The sequence below is a fragment of the Drosophila sulfurigaster genome, chromosome 3 (assembly GCF_023558435.1).
Source record: "Drosophila sulfurigaster albostrigata strain 15112-1811.04 chromosome 3, ASM2355843v2, whole genome shotgun sequence".
Classification (NCBI taxonomy): Eukaryota; Metazoa; Arthropoda; class Insecta; order Diptera; family Drosophilidae; genus Drosophila; species Drosophila sulfurigaster.
In genome coordinates this window covers 23577472-23597141 of record NC_084883.1, presented here as the reverse complement: position 1 = coordinate 23597141, position 19670 = coordinate 23577472, and the positions used below count along the sequence as shown (strand labels likewise).

At 35.4% G+C, this 19670-nt stretch overlaps 4 protein-coding genes and 2 pseudogenes across 6 annotated transcripts; all 6 read left to right on the top strand.

Moving 5' to 3' along the window:
- Nucleotides 1-91: 91 nt before the first annotated feature.
- LOC133839955 (serine protease inhibitor 42Dd-like) lies at nt 92-1291 on the top strand (annotated as a pseudogene).
- A 970-nt stretch (nt 1292-2261) lies between these two features.
- LOC133844446 (serine protease inhibitor 42Dd-like) lies at nt 2262-8939 on the top strand. 3 transcript variants are annotated; one of them, XM_062278446.1, is made up of 4 exons: nt 2262-2383; nt 2648-3579; nt 3640-3781; nt 8719-8939. In XM_062278446.1, exons 1-4 carry the CDS (start codon nt 2329-2331, stop codon nt 8841-8843), a joined length of 1254 nt encoding a protein of 417 aa, XP_062134430.1. In that variant the 5' UTR covers nt 2262-2328; the 3' UTR covers nt 8844-8939. The 3 variants fall into 3 exon arrangements, with proteins under 3 accessions (XP_062134430.1, XP_062134428.1, XP_062134427.1); XM_062278444.1 differs by lacking the exon at nt 8719-8939 and adding an exon at nt 3869-4106; XM_062278443.1 differs by lacking the exons at nt 2262-2383; nt 2648-3579; nt 3640-3781 and adding exons at nt 7104-7225; nt 7494-8425; nt 8486-8627.
- A 1664-nt stretch (nt 8940-10603) lies between these two features.
- Nucleotides 10604-10974, top strand: LOC133839953 (alpha-1-antitrypsin-like; the record flags this gene model as incomplete). The annotated part of the gene is made up of 1 exon (XM_062271609.1): nt 10604-10974. A coding segment is annotated over one exon (351 nt), but the record flags the coding sequence as incomplete, so codon positions are not given.
- A 924-nt stretch (nt 10975-11898) lies between these two features.
- Nucleotides 11899-12980, top strand: LOC133844449 (leukocyte elastase inhibitor-like). Its single transcript, XM_062278448.1, has 3 exons — nt 11899-12240; nt 12308-12449; nt 12713-12980. Exons 1-3 carry the CDS (start codon nt 11977-11979, stop codon nt 12844-12846), a joined length of 540 nt encoding a protein of 179 aa, XP_062134432.1. The 5' UTR covers nt 11899-11976; the 3' UTR covers nt 12847-12980.
- Nucleotides 12981-13933: 953 nt separating this feature from the next.
- On the top strand, nt 13934-15700 carry LOC133844445 (serine protease inhibitor 42Dd-like). The gene is made up of 4 exons (XM_062278442.1): nt 13934-14059; nt 14322-15268; nt 15333-15474; nt 15548-15700. The coding sequence occupies exons 1-4, from the start codon at nt 14002-14004 to the stop codon at nt 15670-15672; spliced, it is 1272 nt and encodes a 423-aa protein (XP_062134426.1). The 5' UTR covers nt 13934-14001; the 3' UTR covers nt 15673-15700.
- A 1990-nt stretch (nt 15701-17690) lies between these two features.
- Nucleotides 17691-19549, top strand: LOC133844448 (serine protease inhibitor 42Dd-like; annotated as a pseudogene).
- The last annotated feature ends 121 nt before the right edge of the window (nt 19550-19670 follow it).

Sequence of the window (19670 nt, the reverse complement as noted above, 5' to 3'; positions counted from 1 at the left end):
AGACTAGAAGTAGCACAAAATTGGGTCATATTGAGTGGCTATTGAGACATAGATAAATTTACTTACTTACTTAATTCTCACTTGAGCCCGTATGGCAAACATGCTGCTCCTGATGCTGGTCCTATTACAGGCACCTCTACCCTTCGCCCAAGACCAGTCCAGTATTTTCTCGCGCCACTTGGCCAAATTCTCCATCAATGTGTACACCAAACTAGTCGCGCAGAACTCCAATCAAAACATCATCTTCTCACCCTTCTCAATCCAAACCTGTGCAGCTATGGCGCGCATGGGTGCCAAAGGTAAAACAGCTACTCAATTGGATCGCGGTCTTGAGCTGATTTCCAATAATGAAGCACAGATTGCCGAGAGTTCCCACAAAGTACTCGCTGCATACGAAAAAAGTAGCATTGTTCACATTGCCAACAAGATCTACAAAAAAGCTGGCTATTAGCTGAGGAATAAGTTCAGTTCAATAATTTTCAAAAAGTTTTTATCTGCTGTCGAGCCCATTGACTTTACTCAAAATGTAAGGGATGCAGACCAAATTAATTCCTGGGTCGCACTGCGAACCAACAACCTCATAGAAGATATAGTTCCATCAAATACATTTAATGGAGATATGAAATGTGTTTTGATCAATGCGATACATTTCAAAGGAAACTGGGAGCATCAATTCCCAGAATCCCAGATTGACACAAGAAATGAACCTTTCTCTTTGAACACTGTCAAAAGCATCGATGTACCCATGATGAACTTGGTAAAGCGTTTGAGATATGCAACATTCTACAACCTTGATGCCACTGCACTGGAATTGCCCTACAAAGACTCTGACTTGTCTCTACTGATCGTGTTGCCTAATAGAAAGACAGGTTTGACACAACTGGAGAAGAAGCTTCGCATTATTCCGGTTAGCCAGATTACGGAAAAGCTATACTCGACCGACGTAATTGTCAAGCTGCCAAAGCTCAAGTCCGAATACGAGGTGGAGTTGACAAAAACTTTTGAGCAGGTATATTTAATTTCAAGACTTCTACTAACAATTAATATAACTAATTCTGATGTGAAACTACCAATAGCTGGGAATGTGCGAAATGTTCTCGAATAATGCTGATTTTACCAGAATGATCGCAAGTCCAGAGCAGTTATATAGTAAGTGTCGAAAGTTATTCACAAGGCTGTTATCGACGTGAATGAAAGGGGCACTGAGGCAGCTGCAGCCACATGTAAGTTAAAAAATTTTGTTTGTATATACATATGTAATAGCACATCATTCGCGTGTTATATGCTGAAGTTGCATATTGTTTTCTGTTTTTACTTTGTTCTCAATTCTCAGTTTAAGTTCCCCAGTATTAAAATTACTATATTAAATAAATGGTGAATAAAACAACATTGACTAATAAAAAATTCTCACATTTATATAATATATATATGAATATACGCTCCCCATAGGGTGGAATTATATAACTTTGTGGCTGTTACATACAATCAGAAATCAGTTTCGACACCATTCTTGAACAGCATCAACAGCCGAGTCGATATAGTCATGTCCGTCAGATAGTCTGTCCGCCCGTTTATATGAAACACTGAATCTCAGAAACTATAAAAGATAAGATAAGAAAAGAATTTTCTAAAGTATAATAACTACAGTTGCGATCAGATACAAATTTTTTAAATTATTTATGAACTACTTTTGTATGCCAAAAAGGTCTTCTGCAAAACGTTCCTAGATGCTTTGGCTGACCATCTCTATTTTGTATTCTATGGTACATTTTAAATGTGGTATAATCTCTATATACGCAAATCACAATTTATATAAACCTTAGTACTTTTTTCTACATATTAATGGTTAGCGGATATCTCACAGTCGAGAATACTTAATTGTAGCTTTCTTACATGTTTTGATCTGCGTCTATTCAACTGACCGAACACCTAGAGCTCAGGGACTATAAGAATAAGGGACTGCGCTCTAAAATATTTACTTTTTAAACACACTTGTGAAGTTCATAAATAAATATTTTTTAATGCTACAAAATTTACAATTATCACATTTTATTTAATTGTCCACACTTCAATTATATAACATATCAGCTTATAAAGCTGATCAAGAAAATTTATATGTATACCTATTTCCTTTATAAATGTACTTTCACACAAATGTATTAGTAATATAGCGAAAATAATCCTTCGATCGAAAATAGCGAGTCTAATTCCGTTAAAAATCACTAATTACCAAAACAACATTGACAATTACTATAAATACTCGTATTATTCACTTTCTACGCAAAGTTAATTTTGCACTTGCAACTTGATTGTTTGAAGTTAGGCGTGATGGCGTTGGTAAAAAGAAACTTCAGTTTTCTCCACAAACTTCCGCAAATCGGTGGTAAGTAAATCCGAAAAAGCGAATTACAAATGGCAAATTACTATAATAAAAGTGAGAATCGAACAGAATAACGCATATCATTATATATTAGGAGCCAAAATGTTTAATAAGTTTAAGGTTGTGGAAAGTTTATATAATTTTCTTTATTTCCACTAAACTTTAACACCAAAAATAAGTTGAAAAAAGAAAATGCAGCTTTAAGTCGCCATTGAGATTTAGGTAAATTCACACACTCATTTATACATATGATTCTCTCTTGCACAGCCCGTATGACAAGCATGCTCCTCCTGATGCTGGTCCTATTTCAGGCGCCTCTGTATTTCGCCATAACAAGCCCAGATTGGAGTGGTATACCCGAATTCTCGCGTCGTTTGGCCATATTCTCTACCAACGTGTACACCACGCTGGTCGCGAATAATGCCAATCAGAACATCATATTCTCACCTTTCTCAATCCAAACCTGTGCAGCCATGGCCAGGATGGGGGCTAAAGGTAACACAGCTGCTCAATTGGATCGCGGTCTGAAACTGATTTCCAATAATAACGCGAAGATTGCCGATAGTTTCCACGAAGTGCTTGCTACATACGAAAAAAGTAGCATTCTTCACATTGCCAACAAGATCTACATCAAGACTGGGTATCAGCTGAGGGATGAGTTTAGTTCACTAGTCTCCAAAAAGTTTCTATCTGCTGTCGAGCCTATAAATTTTGAAAACCCAAAATTGGCTGCAGACCAAATCAATTCCTGGGTCGCATTGCGAACTAACAACCTCATAAAAGATATAGTTTCACCCAGTATATTAAGTTCGGATACGCGATTGTTATTGATCAATGCAATACACTTCAAAGGAAACTGGGTGCATCAATTCCCAGAGATTAACACCTGGAATCAACCTTTTTATTTGAACGATGCCAAAAGCATCAGGGTACCCATTATGACGATGACAAACCGTTTGAAATATGCAAACCTACCTGCTCTTGAAGCCGCTGCATTGGAATTGCCCTATAAAGACTCTGACTTGTCTATGTTGATTGTGTTACCTAATAGCAAAACTGGTTTGCCACAGCTGGAGAGGAAACTTCTCCGCTTTCCGATTTCGCGGATCACGAAGGCCCTCCACTTTGGAGAATTGACTGTCCATCTACCCAAGTTCAAAACCGAGTTCAATTTGGAGTTGACAGAGACCTTCAAGAAGGTATCTATAGTTTTAATACTACTATTAACAATGACTTTAACTAATCTTTATGTGAAATAGTTGGGAATGACAGATATATTTACGAATAGGGCTGACCTTAGCAGAATGCTCAAAAGCCCAGAAACACTGCAAGTGTCGAAAATCATTCACAAGGCTTTTATCGAAGTGAATGAGATAGGCACTGAGGCAGCTGCAGCCACTGGTAAGTGTATCTTTGTTTCCCATTCAGGATTTAAGGAACGATTTTAAATTTATATATTTTTTCTCTCTCTCTCTCTCACTTTAATAGTTTTAGGCTTAGAGGACAAAATGTTGAAGCCTACATTTAATGCCAACCATCCATTTAATTATTACATTGTCAAGGATCACAATATGGTGATATTTGCTGGAAGGCTAATAAACCCAACAAAATAAAATGTAAAATATACATGAGAACTTTATTGTTGCAACTGTTAACAAGCTCATCTAATATAACATTTAAAAGAATTTGAAATTTAAATATATTGAACATATTTTAGTAAAATTAATTTAATCAAAATTGTATTTCAAAACAAAAACATTCTACGAAAACCCGCGGCTTTAAAGACAGCCGAAGAGAGAAGACTAAAAGAAGCACAAAATTGGGTCATATTGAGTGGCCATTGAGACATAGATAAATTTACTTACTTACTTAATTCTCACTTGTACAGCAAACATGCTGCTCCTGATGCTGGTCCTATTACAGGCACCTCTACCGTTCGCCCAAGACCAGTCCAGTATTTTCTCGCGCCACTTGGCCAAATTCTCCATCAATGTGTACACCAAACTAGTCGCGCAGAACTCCAATCAAAACATCATCTTCTCACCCTTCTCAATCCAAACCTGTGCAGCTATGGCGCGCATGGGTGCCAAAGGTAAGACAGCTGCTCAATTGGACCGCGGTTTTGAGCTGATTTCCAATAATGAAGCACAGATTGCCGAGAGTTTCCACAAAGTACTCGCTGCATACGAAAATAGTAGCATTGTAATTTTTGCAATTATCAGAACAGAAAACAAAACAGAAAGAAAATTCCAAAACCATTGTTGGCTCTAATTAAAGTACTAATCTAGAGCTATAAGAGTAACCTTTTCTTATTTTTAAAATTGTTTCAGGTTATGTTTCTTTTGTTCACTGAAAAGATGGTCGCACCCGACACCCGTCAGAGAATTACCCATATGTAATAGCACATCATCCTCGTGTTACATGCAGAAGTTGCATATTGTTTTCTGTTTTTACTTTGTTCTCAATTCTCAGTTTAAGTTCCCCAGTATTAAAATTACTATATCAAATAAATGGTGAATAGAATAACATTGACTAATAAACAAGTAAGAAAGCTACAGTCAAGTGTGCTCGACTATGAGATACCGGCTACCCATTTTGAATAAAAGCAAAATATTGCGGTAATAACCTCAAAATATTAAAAAAGAAATATGCATGTATTCTCGATCGGGATTTGAACTCGAGTTAAAAAAAAAAAAGTTTGTACCCCGAGCGGGCTCGAACCCGAGTACGCCGGTTACTACAACACGCATATGCTTGCTCTCTACCAATAGAGCTATCGCAGTGCCTCTATGCATACAGATACAGATATATAGGCGAGACTATAAGAGGTAGAGCTATAATTTTTCTTCGACAGCATTTGTTATCTTTGCACGCAGATCAAGTTTGTTTCAAATTTTTGCCACGCCCACTTGCGTCCCCACAAATCAAAAAAAATCGAATAACAAGCGTAATTTTAAAGCTAGTTGCGAATTTTGGTATATACAATAATTACTATAGTAGTTATGATTCCTGAAAATTTCGTTGCGATCAGATAAAAATTGTCCAAGTTATTAAAGAAATACTTTTGGATGGGCAAAACGCCTACTTACTAGGGGTCTTAGTTGCTTTGGCTGACAATCTGGTATATTGTGCCGTCTATGGTATATTTTGAAATCGATACTTTACCGATATATCAAATATACCATTTGGTATATTTTTAGATTTTTTTGCAGTATATTCGGTATATTTTGGGAAAAATACTACAAAATATATTTCTTTTATTCAAAATGGGTAGCGGGTATCTCATAGTAGAGTACACTCGACTGTAGCTTTCTTACTTGTTTTGATTTGCGGGGGCAGAAGTGGGCGAGGTAAATTTGAAACAAACTTGATCTACGTGCAAACATAACAAATGCTGTCGGGAAAAAATTAGAGCTCTATCTCTTATAGTCTCAGACATCTAGGTGTTCATACGGACGGACGGACAGACGGACAGACAGACAGACGGACATGACTAGATCGTCTCGGCTGTTGACGCTGATCAAGAATGTATATACTTTATAGGGTCGGAGATGCCTCCTTCTACCTGTTACATACATTTCCTGCCGGCATAAAGTTATAATACCCTTCTACCCTATCGGGTATAAAAAGTAGAATTCTTCACATTGCCATTCGACGTGAATGAAAGGGGCACTGAGGCAGCTGCAGCCACATGTAAGTTTAAAGATTTTGTTTGTATGTATATACATATGTAATAGCACATCATTCGCATGTTATATGCAGAAGTTGCATATTGTTTTCTGTTTTTACTTTGTTTTCAATTCTCAGTTAAAGTTCCCCAGCATATTTAATATATTAAAATTACTATATTAAATAAATGGTGAATAGAACAACATTGACTACTAAAAAATTCTATATATAAATATACGCTACCCATAAAGTGGAATTATATAATTTTGTGCCAACAGAAAATGTTTGTAACAGCCAGAAGAAACCATAAAGTTTATACATTGTTGACCAGCATCAACTGCCGAGTCGATATAGCCATTTGCGACAGACAGTCTGTCCGCCCGTTCATATGAAACACTGAATCTCAGAAACTATAAAAGATAAGAAAATAATTTTCTTAAGTTATAACTACAATTGCGATCAGATACAAATTTTTTAAATTATTTATGAACTACTTTTGTATGCCAAAAAGGTCTTCTGCAAAACGTTCCTTGTTGCTGACCATCTGGAATATTTTGTACTCTATGGTACATTTTAAATGTGGTATTATCTCTATATACGCAAATCACAATTTATATACCTTCGTACTTTTTCCTACATATTAATGGTTAGCGGATATCTCACAGTCGAGAATACTTAATTGTAGCTTTCTTACATGTTTTGATCTGCGTCTATTCAACTGACCGAACACCTAGAGCTCAGAGACTATAAGAGAAAGAAAAGGGCGCTGTAAAATATTTACTTTTTAAACACCCTTGCGAAGTTCATAAATAAATATTTTTTAATGCTACAAAATGTACAATTATAACATTTTATTTAATTGTCCACACTTCAATTATATAACGTATCAGCTTATAAAGCTGATCAAGAAAATTTATATGTAAATTTATAAATGTACTTACACACAAATGTATTAGTAATATAGCGAGAATAATCCTTCGATCGAAAATAGCGAGTCTAATTCCGTTAAAAATCACTAATTACCAAAACAACATTGACAATTACTATAAATACTCGTATTATTCACTTTCTACGCAAAGTTAATTTTGCACTTGCAACTTGATTGTTTGAAGTTAGGCGTGATGGCGTTGGTAAAAAGAAACTTCAGTTTTCTCCACAAACTTCCGCAAATCGGTGGTAAGTAAATCCGAAAAAGCGAATTACAAATGGCAAATTACTATAATAAAAGTGAGAATCGAACAGAATAACGCATATCAATATATATTAGGAGCCAAAATGTTTAATAAGTTTAAGGTTGTGGAAAATTATATAAATAATCTGTCTTTATTTCCACTAAACTTTAACACCAAAAATAAGTTGAAAAAAGAAAATGCAGCTTTAAGTCGCCATTGAGATTTAGGTAAATTCACACACTCATTTATACATATGATTCTCTCTTGCACAGCCCGTATGACAAGCATGCTCCTCCTGATGCTGGTCCTATTTCAGGCGCCTCTGTATTTCGCCATAACAAGCCCAGATTGGAGTGGTATACCCGAATTCTCGCGTCGTTTGGCCATATTCTCTACCAACGTGTACACCACGCTGGTCGCGAATAATGCCAATCAGAACATCATATTCTCACCTTTCTCAATCCAAACCTGTGCAGCCATGGCCAGGATGGGGGCCAAAGGTAACACAGCTGCTCAATTGGATCGCGGTTTGAAACTGATTTCCAATAATAACGCGAAGATTGCCGATAGTTTCCACGAAGTGCTTGCTACATACGAAAAAAGTAGCATTCTTCACATTGCCAACAAGATCTACATCAAGACTGGGTATCAGCTGAGGGATGAGTTTAGTTCACTAGTCTCCAAAAAGTTTCTATCTGCTGTCGAGCCTATAAATTTTGAAAACCCAAAATTGGCTGCAGACCAAATCAATTCCTGGGTCGCATTGCGAACTAACAACCTCATAAAAAATATAGTTTCACCTAGTATATTAAGTTCGGATACGCGATTGTTGTTGATCAATGCAATACACTTCAAAGGAAACTGGGTGCATCAATTCCCAGAAAAAAACACCAGGAATCTACCTTTCTATTTGAACGATGCCAAAAGCATCTGGGTACCCATGATGACGATGACAAACCGTTTGAAATATGGAAAACTACATGCTCTAGATGCCACTGCATTGGAATTGCCCTATAAAGACTCTGACTTGTCTATGTTGATTGTGTTGCCTAATAGCAAAACTGGTTTGCCCCAGCTGGAGAGGAAACTTCTCCGCTTTCCGATTTCGCAGATCACGAATGCCCTCCACTTTGAAGAAGTGATTGTCTATCTGCCCAAGTTCAAAACCGAGTTCGGTTTGGAGTTGACAGATACCTTCAAGAAGGTATCTATAGTTTTAACACTACTATTAACAATGACTTTAACTAATCTTTATGTGAAATAGTTGGGAATGACAGATATATTTACGGATAGGGCTGACTTTAGCAGAATGCTCAACAGCCCAGAACCCCTGCATGTGTCGAGTATCATTCACAAGGCTTTTATCGAAGTGAATGAGAGAGGCACTGAGGCAGCTGCAGTCACTGGTAAGTGTATCTTTGTTTCCCATTTAGGATTTAAGGAACGATTTTAAATTTATATATTTTTTCTCTCTCTCTCTCTCTCTCATTTTAATAGCTATGGGCGTGGGAGTCAAAATGTTAAAGCCTGGATTTATTGCCAACCATCCATTTAATTATTACATTGTCAAGGATCACAATATGGTGCTATTTGCTGGAAGGCTAATAAACCCAACAAAATAAAATGTAAAATATACATGAGAACTTTACTGTTGCGACTGTTAACAAGCTCATATAATATAACATTTAAAAGAATTTGAAAATTAAACGTATTAAACATATTTAGTAAAATGAATTTAATCAGAACTGTAATTGAGTACCTAAGCCATGATCTTGGGTTCACAGCATAAAGGAACGAATATTACTGCTAGATCACATCAAGAACGCTTTAGTCGAAAATGCTTTTCAATAATGTGTCGTGCTCAATCGCCATATGGGCATTTCCATAGAAAGGTTCAGCCAAAAACATTTATTAAATGAAATTCAAATATGTTTGTATATATTTAGCGCAATGCTGATAATGTTATATTTTTTGTGTGGATATACATATATTCCATATATAATCTTATATTTCATGAAATAGACAAAAGTATATATAATAATGAATGTAGGTGGTTTTGAATTATGTTTAATCACTACTTTTCACTCGGAACTTGTGTAATGTACCGTCACTAACTGTCGCTAACCATTTTCAACAAAAGTAAAACATTCCGATATTATTTCTCAAATACAATACCCCCAAAAAAATTACTTAAAAATACTGATGACTTAATTTAAAATATACCATAAACTTCAAAATATACCAGATTGTTAAACAAAACAATAAAGACCCGAGTGCAGCTGCGGTTTTTTGCATTATAAAATTATTATTTATTATTATTATTAAAAAAATCACAAAGTTTGTCGTTATTATTGTATTCACCTTCTCTAGTTTTAAAACTGCGCTCGATCTTCAATATTTTTCGATTTGTGTGTTGAGAAGGGGACATAACAAAAATCAAGTGCTATCGAAGTGTTATTTCTATCTCTTAAAGTCTCTGAGATCCAAAGTATCATACGGACAGACGCATAAACTAAGGTAACGAGTATAATAATAGAAGATGTTGACGACACAATTTTATATGGTATAAAACGGTTAATGCATTCGGATTTTAATTACATAGGTATATTTTGTTATATAATATTTGGAATCTAAAAGTAAATCGATCTACGAAATATGGATATATTCAGCTGTAGGTTTGTTTCTTGTGGAAGTCACAATAGCTAGTATTAACTTATTACAGAATGCGGAGAAATGCCGGATGTCAAATATTATTCACAATTGTGATGTCATTTTTGAAGGCGCTAAATCTGCAGCCCACGGTAATTTCGAAATGAATCCAAATAAAATAAGATGTTTTATATCTCAAGCCTACGCTATTCAATATTTATTTTGCAAAAATATATCTCGGGTCAACTTATGAAGCTGACCAAGAATTTCTAAATGTTTACCTGTTTATTTTATAAATTAATGTAACGTAGTAAGAATAATCCGGAATTCGGAATAATTCCGTGTATAATTCTGTTAAATTTCGCTTGATTAGCAGAACAGCATTGACAATTAATATAAGTACTCGTATTATTCACATTCTATGTAAAGTTATTCTTTCACTTGTTAAAGCAACTTGAGTATTTCGAGTAAGATTTGATAAAAAGAAAATTATTTTGTAAGTAAATCACAAATATTCAAATAGAACACAATTACAATTATTAAGATTTAATGATAATGGAGTATTGCATATACCCTACTTATAATAATAGAAGTGTGTCGACAATTTATATAAATTATTTGCGGCTTTAAAGACAGCCGAAGAGAGAAGACTATAAGTAGCACAAAATTGGGTCAGATTAAGTGGCCATTGAGACATAGATAAATTTATGCATTCATACATTCACTTATTTAATTCTCACTTGCACAGCCCGTATGGCAAACATGCTGCTCCTTACAGGCACCTCTACCGTTCGCCCAAGACCAGTCCAGTATATTCTCGCGCCGCTTGGCCAAATTCTCCATCAATGTGTACACCAAACTAGTCGCGCAGAACTCCAATCAAAACATCATCTTCTCACCCTTCTCAATCCAAACCTGTGCAGCTATGGCGCGCATGGGTGCCAAAGGTAAAACAGCTACTCAATTGGATCGCGGTCTTGAGCTGATTTCCAAGAATGAAGCACAGATTGCCGAGAGTTTCCACAAAGTACTCGCTACATACGAAACAAGTATGAACGTTACAGTCGAGTGTGCTCGACTGTGAGATACCCGCTACCCATTTTTAATAAAGGCAAATTATTGCGGTATCATTTTGAAAATATACCGAAAATACTTTAAAAAATACTAAAAATATACCAAATGGTATGTTTGGTATATCAATATAGTACCGCATTCAAAATATACCATAGACGGCTCAATATACCAGATTGTCAGCCAAAGTAACTAAGACCCTTATAAGTAGGCGTTTTTGCCCATACAATAGTATTTCTTTTATAACTTCGACAATTTTTATCTGATCGCAACCAAATTTTCAGGAATCATAACTACTATAGTTATTATTATATATACCAAAATTCGCAACTCTAGCTTTAAAATTACGCTTGTTATTCGATTTTTTGATTTGCGGGGGCGGAAGTGGGCGTGGCTAAAATTTGAAACAAACTTGATCTGCGTGCAAACATAACAAATGCTGTCGAAAAAAAATTATAGCTCTATCTCTCGTAGTCTCTGAGATCTAGGTGTTCATACGGACAGACGGACGGACACACAGACACACAGACACACAGACGGACAGACGGACATGGCTATATCGTCTCGGCTGTTGACGCTGATCAAGAATATATATACTTTATAGGGTCGGAGATGCCTCCTTCTACCTGTTACATACATTTCCTGCCGGCACAAAGTTATAATACCCTTCTACCCTATGGGTAGCGGGTATAAAAAGTAGCATTCTTCACATTGTCAACAAGATCTACATCAAGACTGGGTATCAGCTGAGGGATGAGTTTAGTTCAATAATTTACAAAAAGTTTTTATCTGCTGTCGAGCCCATAGACTTTACTCAAAATGTAAGGGCTGCAGACCAAATCAATTCCTGGGTGGCACTGCGAACCAACAACCTCATAAAAGATATAGTTTCACCTAGAACATTGGGTGCGGATACGCGATTGTTGTTGATCAAAGGAAACTTCACTTCAAAGGAAACTGGGTGCATCAATTCTCAGAAAAAGACACCAGAAATGAACCATTCTATTTGAACACTGTCAAAGCATCGATATACCCATGATGAACTTGGTAAAGCTTTTGAGATATGCAACATTCTATAACCTTGATGCCACTGCACTGGAATTGCCCTACAAAGACTCTGACTTGTCTCTACTGATCGTGTTGCCTAATAGAAAGACAGGTTTGTCACAACTGGAGAGGAAGCTTCGCATTATTCCGCTTAGCCAGATTACGGAAAAGCTATACTCGACCGACGTAATTGTCAAGCTGCCAAAGTTCAAGTCCGAATACGAGGTGGAGTTGACAAAAACTTTTGAGCAGGTATATTTAATTTCAAGACTTCTACTAACAATTAATATAACTAATTCTGATGTGAAACTACCAATAGCTGGGAATGTCCGAAATGTTCTCGAATAATGCTGATTTTAGTAGAATGATCACAAGTCCGGAGCAGTTAAAAGTGTCGAAAATCATTCACAAGGCTGTTATCGACGTGAATGAAAGGGGCACTGAGGCAGCTGCAGCCACAGGTAAGGTTAAAGGTTTTGTTTCTATATATGCATCCTCGTGTTACATGCAGAATTTGCATATTGTTTACAGTTTTTACTTTGTTCTCAATTCTCAGTCTGCTAACCATTATTTAAGTTCCCCAGCATATTTAATATATTTTCCAAAGTACATTAAAATTACTATATTAAATAAACATTTTTCATGTTTCAAACTCCTTTCAAAACACTTGATCAAAAGGTATAATCTAACCAATTTGTTTCGTTTCTATCTCTTATTTTAACAGTAACAAACATTTATAGCAGAGCTGCCAAGCACCCACAGGAGCCCAATCGATTCTACGCAGACCATCCATTTAACTACTATATCATCAATAAGCAGAGCATTGTGCTCTTTGCTGGGAAGTTAATTAACCCTTAAATTAAGAGGGAATCTATTTCATAATGTATTTGTCTATTAGTTAAAACAATTTAAAAACCTTCAATTTATAATATTTTACTTATTACATACTATATATAAAACATATAATTCAGTGCCAAATAAATTTAATTTTACTCGCTCTAATTCTAGTGTGTAATTAAAATTATGTATGAAAATGAAACACAACGGTTTCTATTTCAGAGTTTCTATGAGCCTTTAAATGTATTATGCATGCATGTTTAAAGCAAACCGTAAACTCTAAATAAAGGTGTCTAATAGCTAAAGGTCAAAGGTGACCAGAACAACATAATACAAAATTTTCACTTTTTGTATACGCTACACATAACATAGAATTGTATAATAACTTTGTGCCAACAGGAAATGTATGGTACAACCAGAGGGAAGCACCTTCGTCCACATATCATAAAGATTATATATTTTTGATCAGCGTCTGACTGTCTGGCCGTATGATCATTTAGAGCTCAGAGACTAAATGGCTGTAATTTTTCGACATCAACGGTTGTTAATCGACAAAAACAAATCGAATTTTTTGTATCTACAATTAAAACTACTAGCTTGATTTCTGAAAATTGCTAGCGATCATATAAAAATTAATTTCTATTATATTTGCTTAGTATTTTTAATATGTCTTAACATCAATAACGCATTGTTTTGTTTGTTTAATCAGAATAGTGCATTATTGCATGAAGAATAAACTTAACTAATGTCAATGAGAATGAAGCAATTTCAGCTGCAGCCTCTCAAAAGGGTGGAATGAATCCAATAAATTATATGATTTATGTATCAAATATTTATTTTTAAAAACATTCTTGCGAATTTTTCAATGAAATATTTATTAAAATGCTAAAAATGTAATTATCCTCACTTAAAATATATAGTCTCAGCTGATGAAGCTGAGCAAGAATGTAAATATGTATGCCGGTGTGTTTGTTTAAATGTACTCAACCACAATTGTGTAGAGCATTAGTGTATCATGAATAACTCTCAGATCGAAAATGGCGAGTCTAATTCCGTTGAAAATCACCAATTATGAGAACAACATTGACGAGCACTATAAATACTCGTAGTATTTACTTTCTACGGAAAGTTAATTTGGTACTTCTGAATCAACTGAAGTATTTGGTGTTAGAGGTGATGGCGTTGGTAAAAAAAGAGTTATTCAGTTATATTTGTAAAGTTTCGCAAATCGGTGGTAAGTAACGTACAAATACATGAGAAACAAGAAGCGAAAGAAATTTAAATTTATTCAACTAAAAGCGAGAATCGAATAGAATCACACATCATAATATTAAATGAAATTTTAACATTAAATTAAATTGGAAAAACAATCGCAAGCAAATAGATTATTAAATACAATACGTAGAACCGTGTGTAAAATTTATATAAATAATAATAATTTCCCATAGTTCAATTAATGCATCACACATTCATTTACTTGATTCTCCCTTGCACAGCCCGTGTGACAAACATGCTGCTCCTGACCCTGTTCCTATTACAGGCACCTCTGCACTTCGCCCAAGACCAGTCTAGTCCAGACAGCACAAAGACCATAAATATGGTTGATTTCTCGCGCGGCTTGGCCAAATTCTCCTTCCGAGTGTACAACCAACTGATCAAGCAGAAACCCAATCAGAACATCATTTTCTCGCCCTTGTCAATTCGAACAGGAGGAGCCATGATCCGGATGGGAGCCAAAGGAATTACAAGAGGGAATTTAGATAACGGCCTTGTACTGGTTTACAAAAAAGAAGCAGAGATTCCCGAGAGTTTTCACAATGTGCTCGACGCTTTCGAGAAGAGTAGCATTCTGCGTATTGCCAACAGGATTTATATCAAGGCTGGCTATGAGCTGAAGGATGAGTTCAGTTCAATAATGTCCAAACAGTTTCTATCCGATGTCAAGTCCATAAACTTTGACAGAAATGTGGAGGCTGCAAACCAAATTAATTACTGGGTCTCACTGCGAACCAACAACCAGATAAAAGATATAGTTCCACCAAGTACATTGAATGGGGATACGCAATTGGTGTTGATCAATGCAATACACTTCAAAGGAAACTGGGTGCATCAATTCTCAGAAAAATACACCAGAAATGATGCTTTCTATTTGAGCGATTCCAGCGGCATCAGAGTACCTACGATGAACATGCTAAAGCGTTTGAAATATGCAGAACTATCTGCACTTGATGCCACTGCACTGGAATTGCCCTACAAAGACTCGGACTTGTCCCTGCTGATCGTGTTGCCTAATAGCAATACCGGTTTACCACAGCTGGAGAAGAAACTTTCGAATATACCGTTTTCTCAAGTTACTGAAGCGCTCTACTCGACGGATGTAATTGTCAAACTGCCGAAGTTCAAGGCCGAATTCGATATAGAGTTGACAGAAACCTTCAAGAAGGTATGTATATTTTTTATTAATACTTCTACTAACAATGATCTTAACTAATCCTTATACAAAATAGCTATATATGAACGAAATATTTTCGGATAAGGCTGAATTAAGCAGAATAATCAAAGGCTCGGAAAAACTGAAAGTGTCGAAAATCATTCACAAGGCTGTTATCGAAGTGAATGAGAGGGGCACTGAGGCAGCTAAAGCCTCCGGTAAGTGTGAAGAATTAGCATTCACTTGGTTTCTCTCTTCTCACTTGATTGTTTATTTCTATAATTTTAATAGGAATAGAAAAAGTTACACATACAACGACACGTATATTTAATGCCGACCATCCATTTAATTATTACATTGTCAAGGATCATAACATGATAATATTTGCTGGAAAGCTTGTAAACCCAACAAAATAAAATGATATACTTAAGAAGACTTCACTGTTGAGACTGTCAACAAGCTCTTGTAATATCTTTTATCATAACATTTTAAAGAATTTTAAAATTAAATATATTGATCACATTTTCAATGGGCACTGGGTAAACAAAGGCAATGGGTTAGCAGGCTTACGAGTATTAATTGAGAGAGACTAATCTTGAGTATGCGGTTCAAATACAGAACGCTTTATTTGGGAATGCTTTGCAAAAGAGGTCGTGGTCAATCAGCAATGGAAATTTCCAGGAAAAGGTTCAGCGAGTCTATAATTTTTTAATTTTTTAACGCAAACGCCAGTTTGCTAATGCTTAAATACAATCTGAATATAACATATTTGGTTATTATAATTAAATTTAAATTGACTTCGTTACTGTAAATATTTCATAATCATATACAAACATAATATCTATAAATTTTATTTCGAAATTTAAAAAAAAATAATGTTTTTAGACTGTTTAAATTTCGTTGCTAGAATAGCTCGTATCTTTTTAGACCCGTAAAATATTTATATTCTTATTAGCGTCAATACCCAAGAAGATATAGCATGTCCATTTATCCATCCAGCCAAAAAGACTGCAATATACCCGGTTTTAATACTGCAATTATTCTTAAAATATAAAAAATTTTATAAATCTAAAAAATAGTTAAATGTGACACTATTACAATAAAAATATACCATAAACTACAAAATATGCCATATTGATTATTACTGCAGCAGCAGTTTTCATACCCGTTACCCACAGGGTAGAAGGGTATTATAACTTTGGGCCGGCAGAAAATGTATGTAACAGGTAGAAGGAGGCATCTCCGACCCTATAAAGTATATATATTCTTGATCAACAGCCGAGACGATCTAGCCATGTCCGTCTGTCCGTATGAAACACTGGATCTCAGAGACTATGAGAGATAGAGCTATAATTTTTTTTCGACAGCATTTGTTATGTTTGCACGCAGATCAAGTTTATTTCAAATTTTTGCCACGCCCACTTCCGCCCCCGCAATTTAAACAAATAACAAGAGAAATTTTAAAATTTTAAATTTGGTATATACAATAATTACTATAGTAGTTATGATTCCTGAAAATTTAGTTGCGATCAGATAACAATTGTGGAAGTTATTACAGAAATACTTTTGTATGGGCAAAAACGCCTACTTACTAGGGGTCTAAGTTGCTTTTTTAATATTTTTTTAGTATTTTCGGAATATTTTGAAAATAATACCGCAATATTTTGACTTTACTAAAAATGGGTAGCGGGTATCTCACAGTCGAGCACACTCGACTGTAACCTTCTTACTTGTTTCTATTATAAAATTATTAAAAATCGCAGTCAAATTTTCCGGAACCGTGAAGAACGTAGTTATTACTGTATCCAGCTTGAACATTACGCCAGCGTTTTGATTTTTTCTTTTTTTGCGATTTATGGGGCAGAAGGGAGCGTGACAAAAATCGAAAAAAACATGATCCAACAAAAACTAGTGCTACCGAAGAGCTCTATCTCATATCTATCCCTGAGATCCAGTTTTTCATACTTAGTATTTCTTAGTATACTTAAACGATACACCACACTCATTTGCTTTTATTGAAAATCAGTAGCGGTTGTCGCATAGTCGAGCGTATACACAGAACCTTATCTTTCATTAAACTACCCTAGGTAAAGTGTTGAACAATGCAGAGGCTTTTTTAAAAACACGTTTCTGTTGTTTTTAAATAAACATGTTTGAAAATGCTACAAGTTGAATATTTATCACAATTTACCTAATTCTCCACACTTCAATTATACAACGTATCAGCTGATGAAGCTGATCAGGGATTTATAAATGATTTCCCATTTGTTTTATTAATGGACCTAAACACAAATGTATTAGTAGTGTAGCGAAAATAATCATTCGTTCGAAAATGGCGAGTCTAATTCCGTTAAAAATCACTAATTACCAGAACATCATTGATGAATAATATAAATACTCGTATTATTCACTTTCTACGCAAAGTTAATTTTGCACTTCTGGAATCAACTTGAGTATTTGGTGTTAGAGGTGATGGCGTTGATTTATAAACTTCCACAAATCAGTGGTAAGTAAAGAAATTTAAATTTATACAAATAAAATCGAGAATCGGACAGAATCACAATTAGTGATATGAAATTATATTATCACATTAAATTAAAAAGAAACAAAATTCTTTAGGAAAAGGATAATTATATACTAAAGTCGACCGAGTCGACAATTTATATAAAGAATAATTATTTCCAATAACGCACAGAATTTGGTCCTATTTAGTGGTCATTAAGACATAGATAAATTAATGCATTCTCAGACTCATTTATTTGATTATCCCTGACACAGCCCGTATGACAAACATGCTGCTCCTCATCGTGGTGCTATTACAGGCTGCTCTGCCCTTTGCCCAAGACCATACCAGTATATTCTCGCGCGGCTTGGCTAAATTCTCCAACAACGTGTACACCAAGCTTGTAGCAGACAACCCCAATGACAACATCATTTTCTCACCCTTCTCAATCCAAACCTGTGCAGCCATGGCGCGCTTGGGAGCCAGCGGCAGAACAGCAGCCCAATTGGGATCGCGGTCTTAATCTGATTTCCAATAATGCGGTAGAGATTGCGGATAGTTTCCACAAAGTACTAGCAGCATTCGAAAAAAGTAGCATTCTTCGCATTGCCAACAAAATCTACATCAAGACTGGCTATCAGCTGAGGAATGAGTTTAGTTCACTAATCTTCAAAAAGTTTCTATCTGGTGTCGAGCCTATAGACTTTACCCAAAAAAGAAAAGGCTGCACGTGCCATTAATTCCTGGGTGGAACAACGAACCGAAAACCTTATAAAAGATCTGATTTCACCAAGTGCTTTGGATGCAGATACGCGATTGGTGTTGATCAATGCGGTACATTTTAAGGGAACCTGGGCCCATCAATTCCCAAAGATTGACACCAGAAATGAAAAGTTTTATTTGAACAATGACAATAGCATCAAAGTACCCATAATGAAATTGACGAAGATTTTCAGATATGCTGAACTAGATTTTCTTGATGCCACTGCACTGGAATTACCATACAAAGACTCGGACTGGTCCCTGCTAATTTTGTTGCCTAATAAGAAGACTGGTTTGCCACAACTGGAGAGGAAACTTGGCAGAACTCAGCTTTCCCAAATTAGGAAAAAACTTTACTCGACCGACGTAATTGTGAAATTGCCAAAGTTCAAGTCCGAATTCAAGGTGGAGTTGAAAAACACTTTTGAGCAGGTATATTTAATTTAAAAACTTCTACTAACAATGAATATAACTAATTTTTATGTGAGACTACCAATAGCTGGGAATGTCCGAAATGTTCTCGGATAATGCTGACTTTAGCAGAATGATCACAAGTCCGGAGCAGTTAAAAGTGTCGAAAATCTTTCACAAGGCTGTTATCGACGTGAATGAAAGGGGCACTGAGGCAGCTGCAGCCACATGTAAGTTTAAAAGTTGTGTGTTGCATGTAGAAGTGGCAAGTTCTTTTTTTAATTTTTAATTTTTTTTCATTTCTATATGTTATTTAATCCTTTTTTAAGGTAATCCTTTCCCAGTACCTTTCATATATAATTTTACAATTTGTCTAACCATTTTTGTTTTGTTTCCATCTTTCATCTCAACAGCAATTCTAATAGTTCCTCTCATGGGTCACATACAACCAATGAAGCCGAAAAAATTCTATGCAGACCATCCATTTAACTACTATATCATCAATAATCAGAGTACGGTGCTCTTTGCTGGAAAGCTACTTAATCCTTAAGGAAATGGGAATTTATAATATTATATTTAATCTGATTAATATCAATAAACGCAATATAAAAGCCTTCAATTCCTAATATTTGATTTATTATATTGACATTATGTTGATAGTAATGGGACTTCGTCGCAAACATTTTAAATAATTCAAAAACAACAATAATCACAAACATCATTAGAAGCAAAGGGATT

What these genes read in the sequence shown, in the direction of transcription:
- LOC133844446 (XM_062278446.1), top strand. Translation starts at nt 2,329, where the DNA reads ATGGCGTTGGTAAAAAGAAACTTCAGTTTTCTCCACAAACTTCCGCAA. An exon ending in TGACAGAGACCTTCAAGAAG is followed by an intron (nt 3,580 to 3,639) that starts GTATCTATAGTT and finishes TATGTGAAATAG; the next exon opens with TTGGGAATGACAGATATATT. An exon ending in TGAGGCAGCTGCAGCCACTG is followed by an intron (nt 3,782 to 8,718) that starts GTAAGTGTATCT and finishes TCATTTTAATAG; the next exon opens with CTATGGGCGTGGGAGTCAAA.
- LOC133844449 (XM_062278448.1), top strand. Translation starts at nt 11,977, where the DNA reads ATGATGAACTTGGTAAAGCTTTTGAGATATGCAACATTCTATAACCTT. An exon ending in TGACAAAAACTTTTGAGCAG is followed by an intron (nt 12,241 to 12,307) that starts GTATATTTAATT and finishes AACTACCAATAG; the next exon opens with CTGGGAATGTCCGAAATGTT. An exon ending in TGAGGCAGCTGCAGCCACAG is followed by an intron (nt 12,450 to 12,712) that starts GTAAGGTTAAAG and finishes TTATTTTAACAG; the next exon opens with TAACAAACATTTATAGCAGA.
- LOC133844445 (XM_062278442.1), top strand. Translation starts at nt 14,002, where the DNA reads ATGGCGTTGGTAAAAAAAGAGTTATTCAGTTATATTTGTAAAGTTTCG. An exon ending in TGACAGAAACCTTCAAGAAG is followed by an intron (nt 15,269 to 15,332) that starts GTATGTATATTT and finishes TATACAAAATAG; the next exon opens with CTATATATGAACGAAATATT. An exon ending in TGAGGCAGCTAAAGCCTCCG is followed by an intron (nt 15,475 to 15,547) that starts GTAAGTGTGAAG and finishes TAATTTTAATAG; the next exon opens with GAATAGAAAAAGTTACACAT.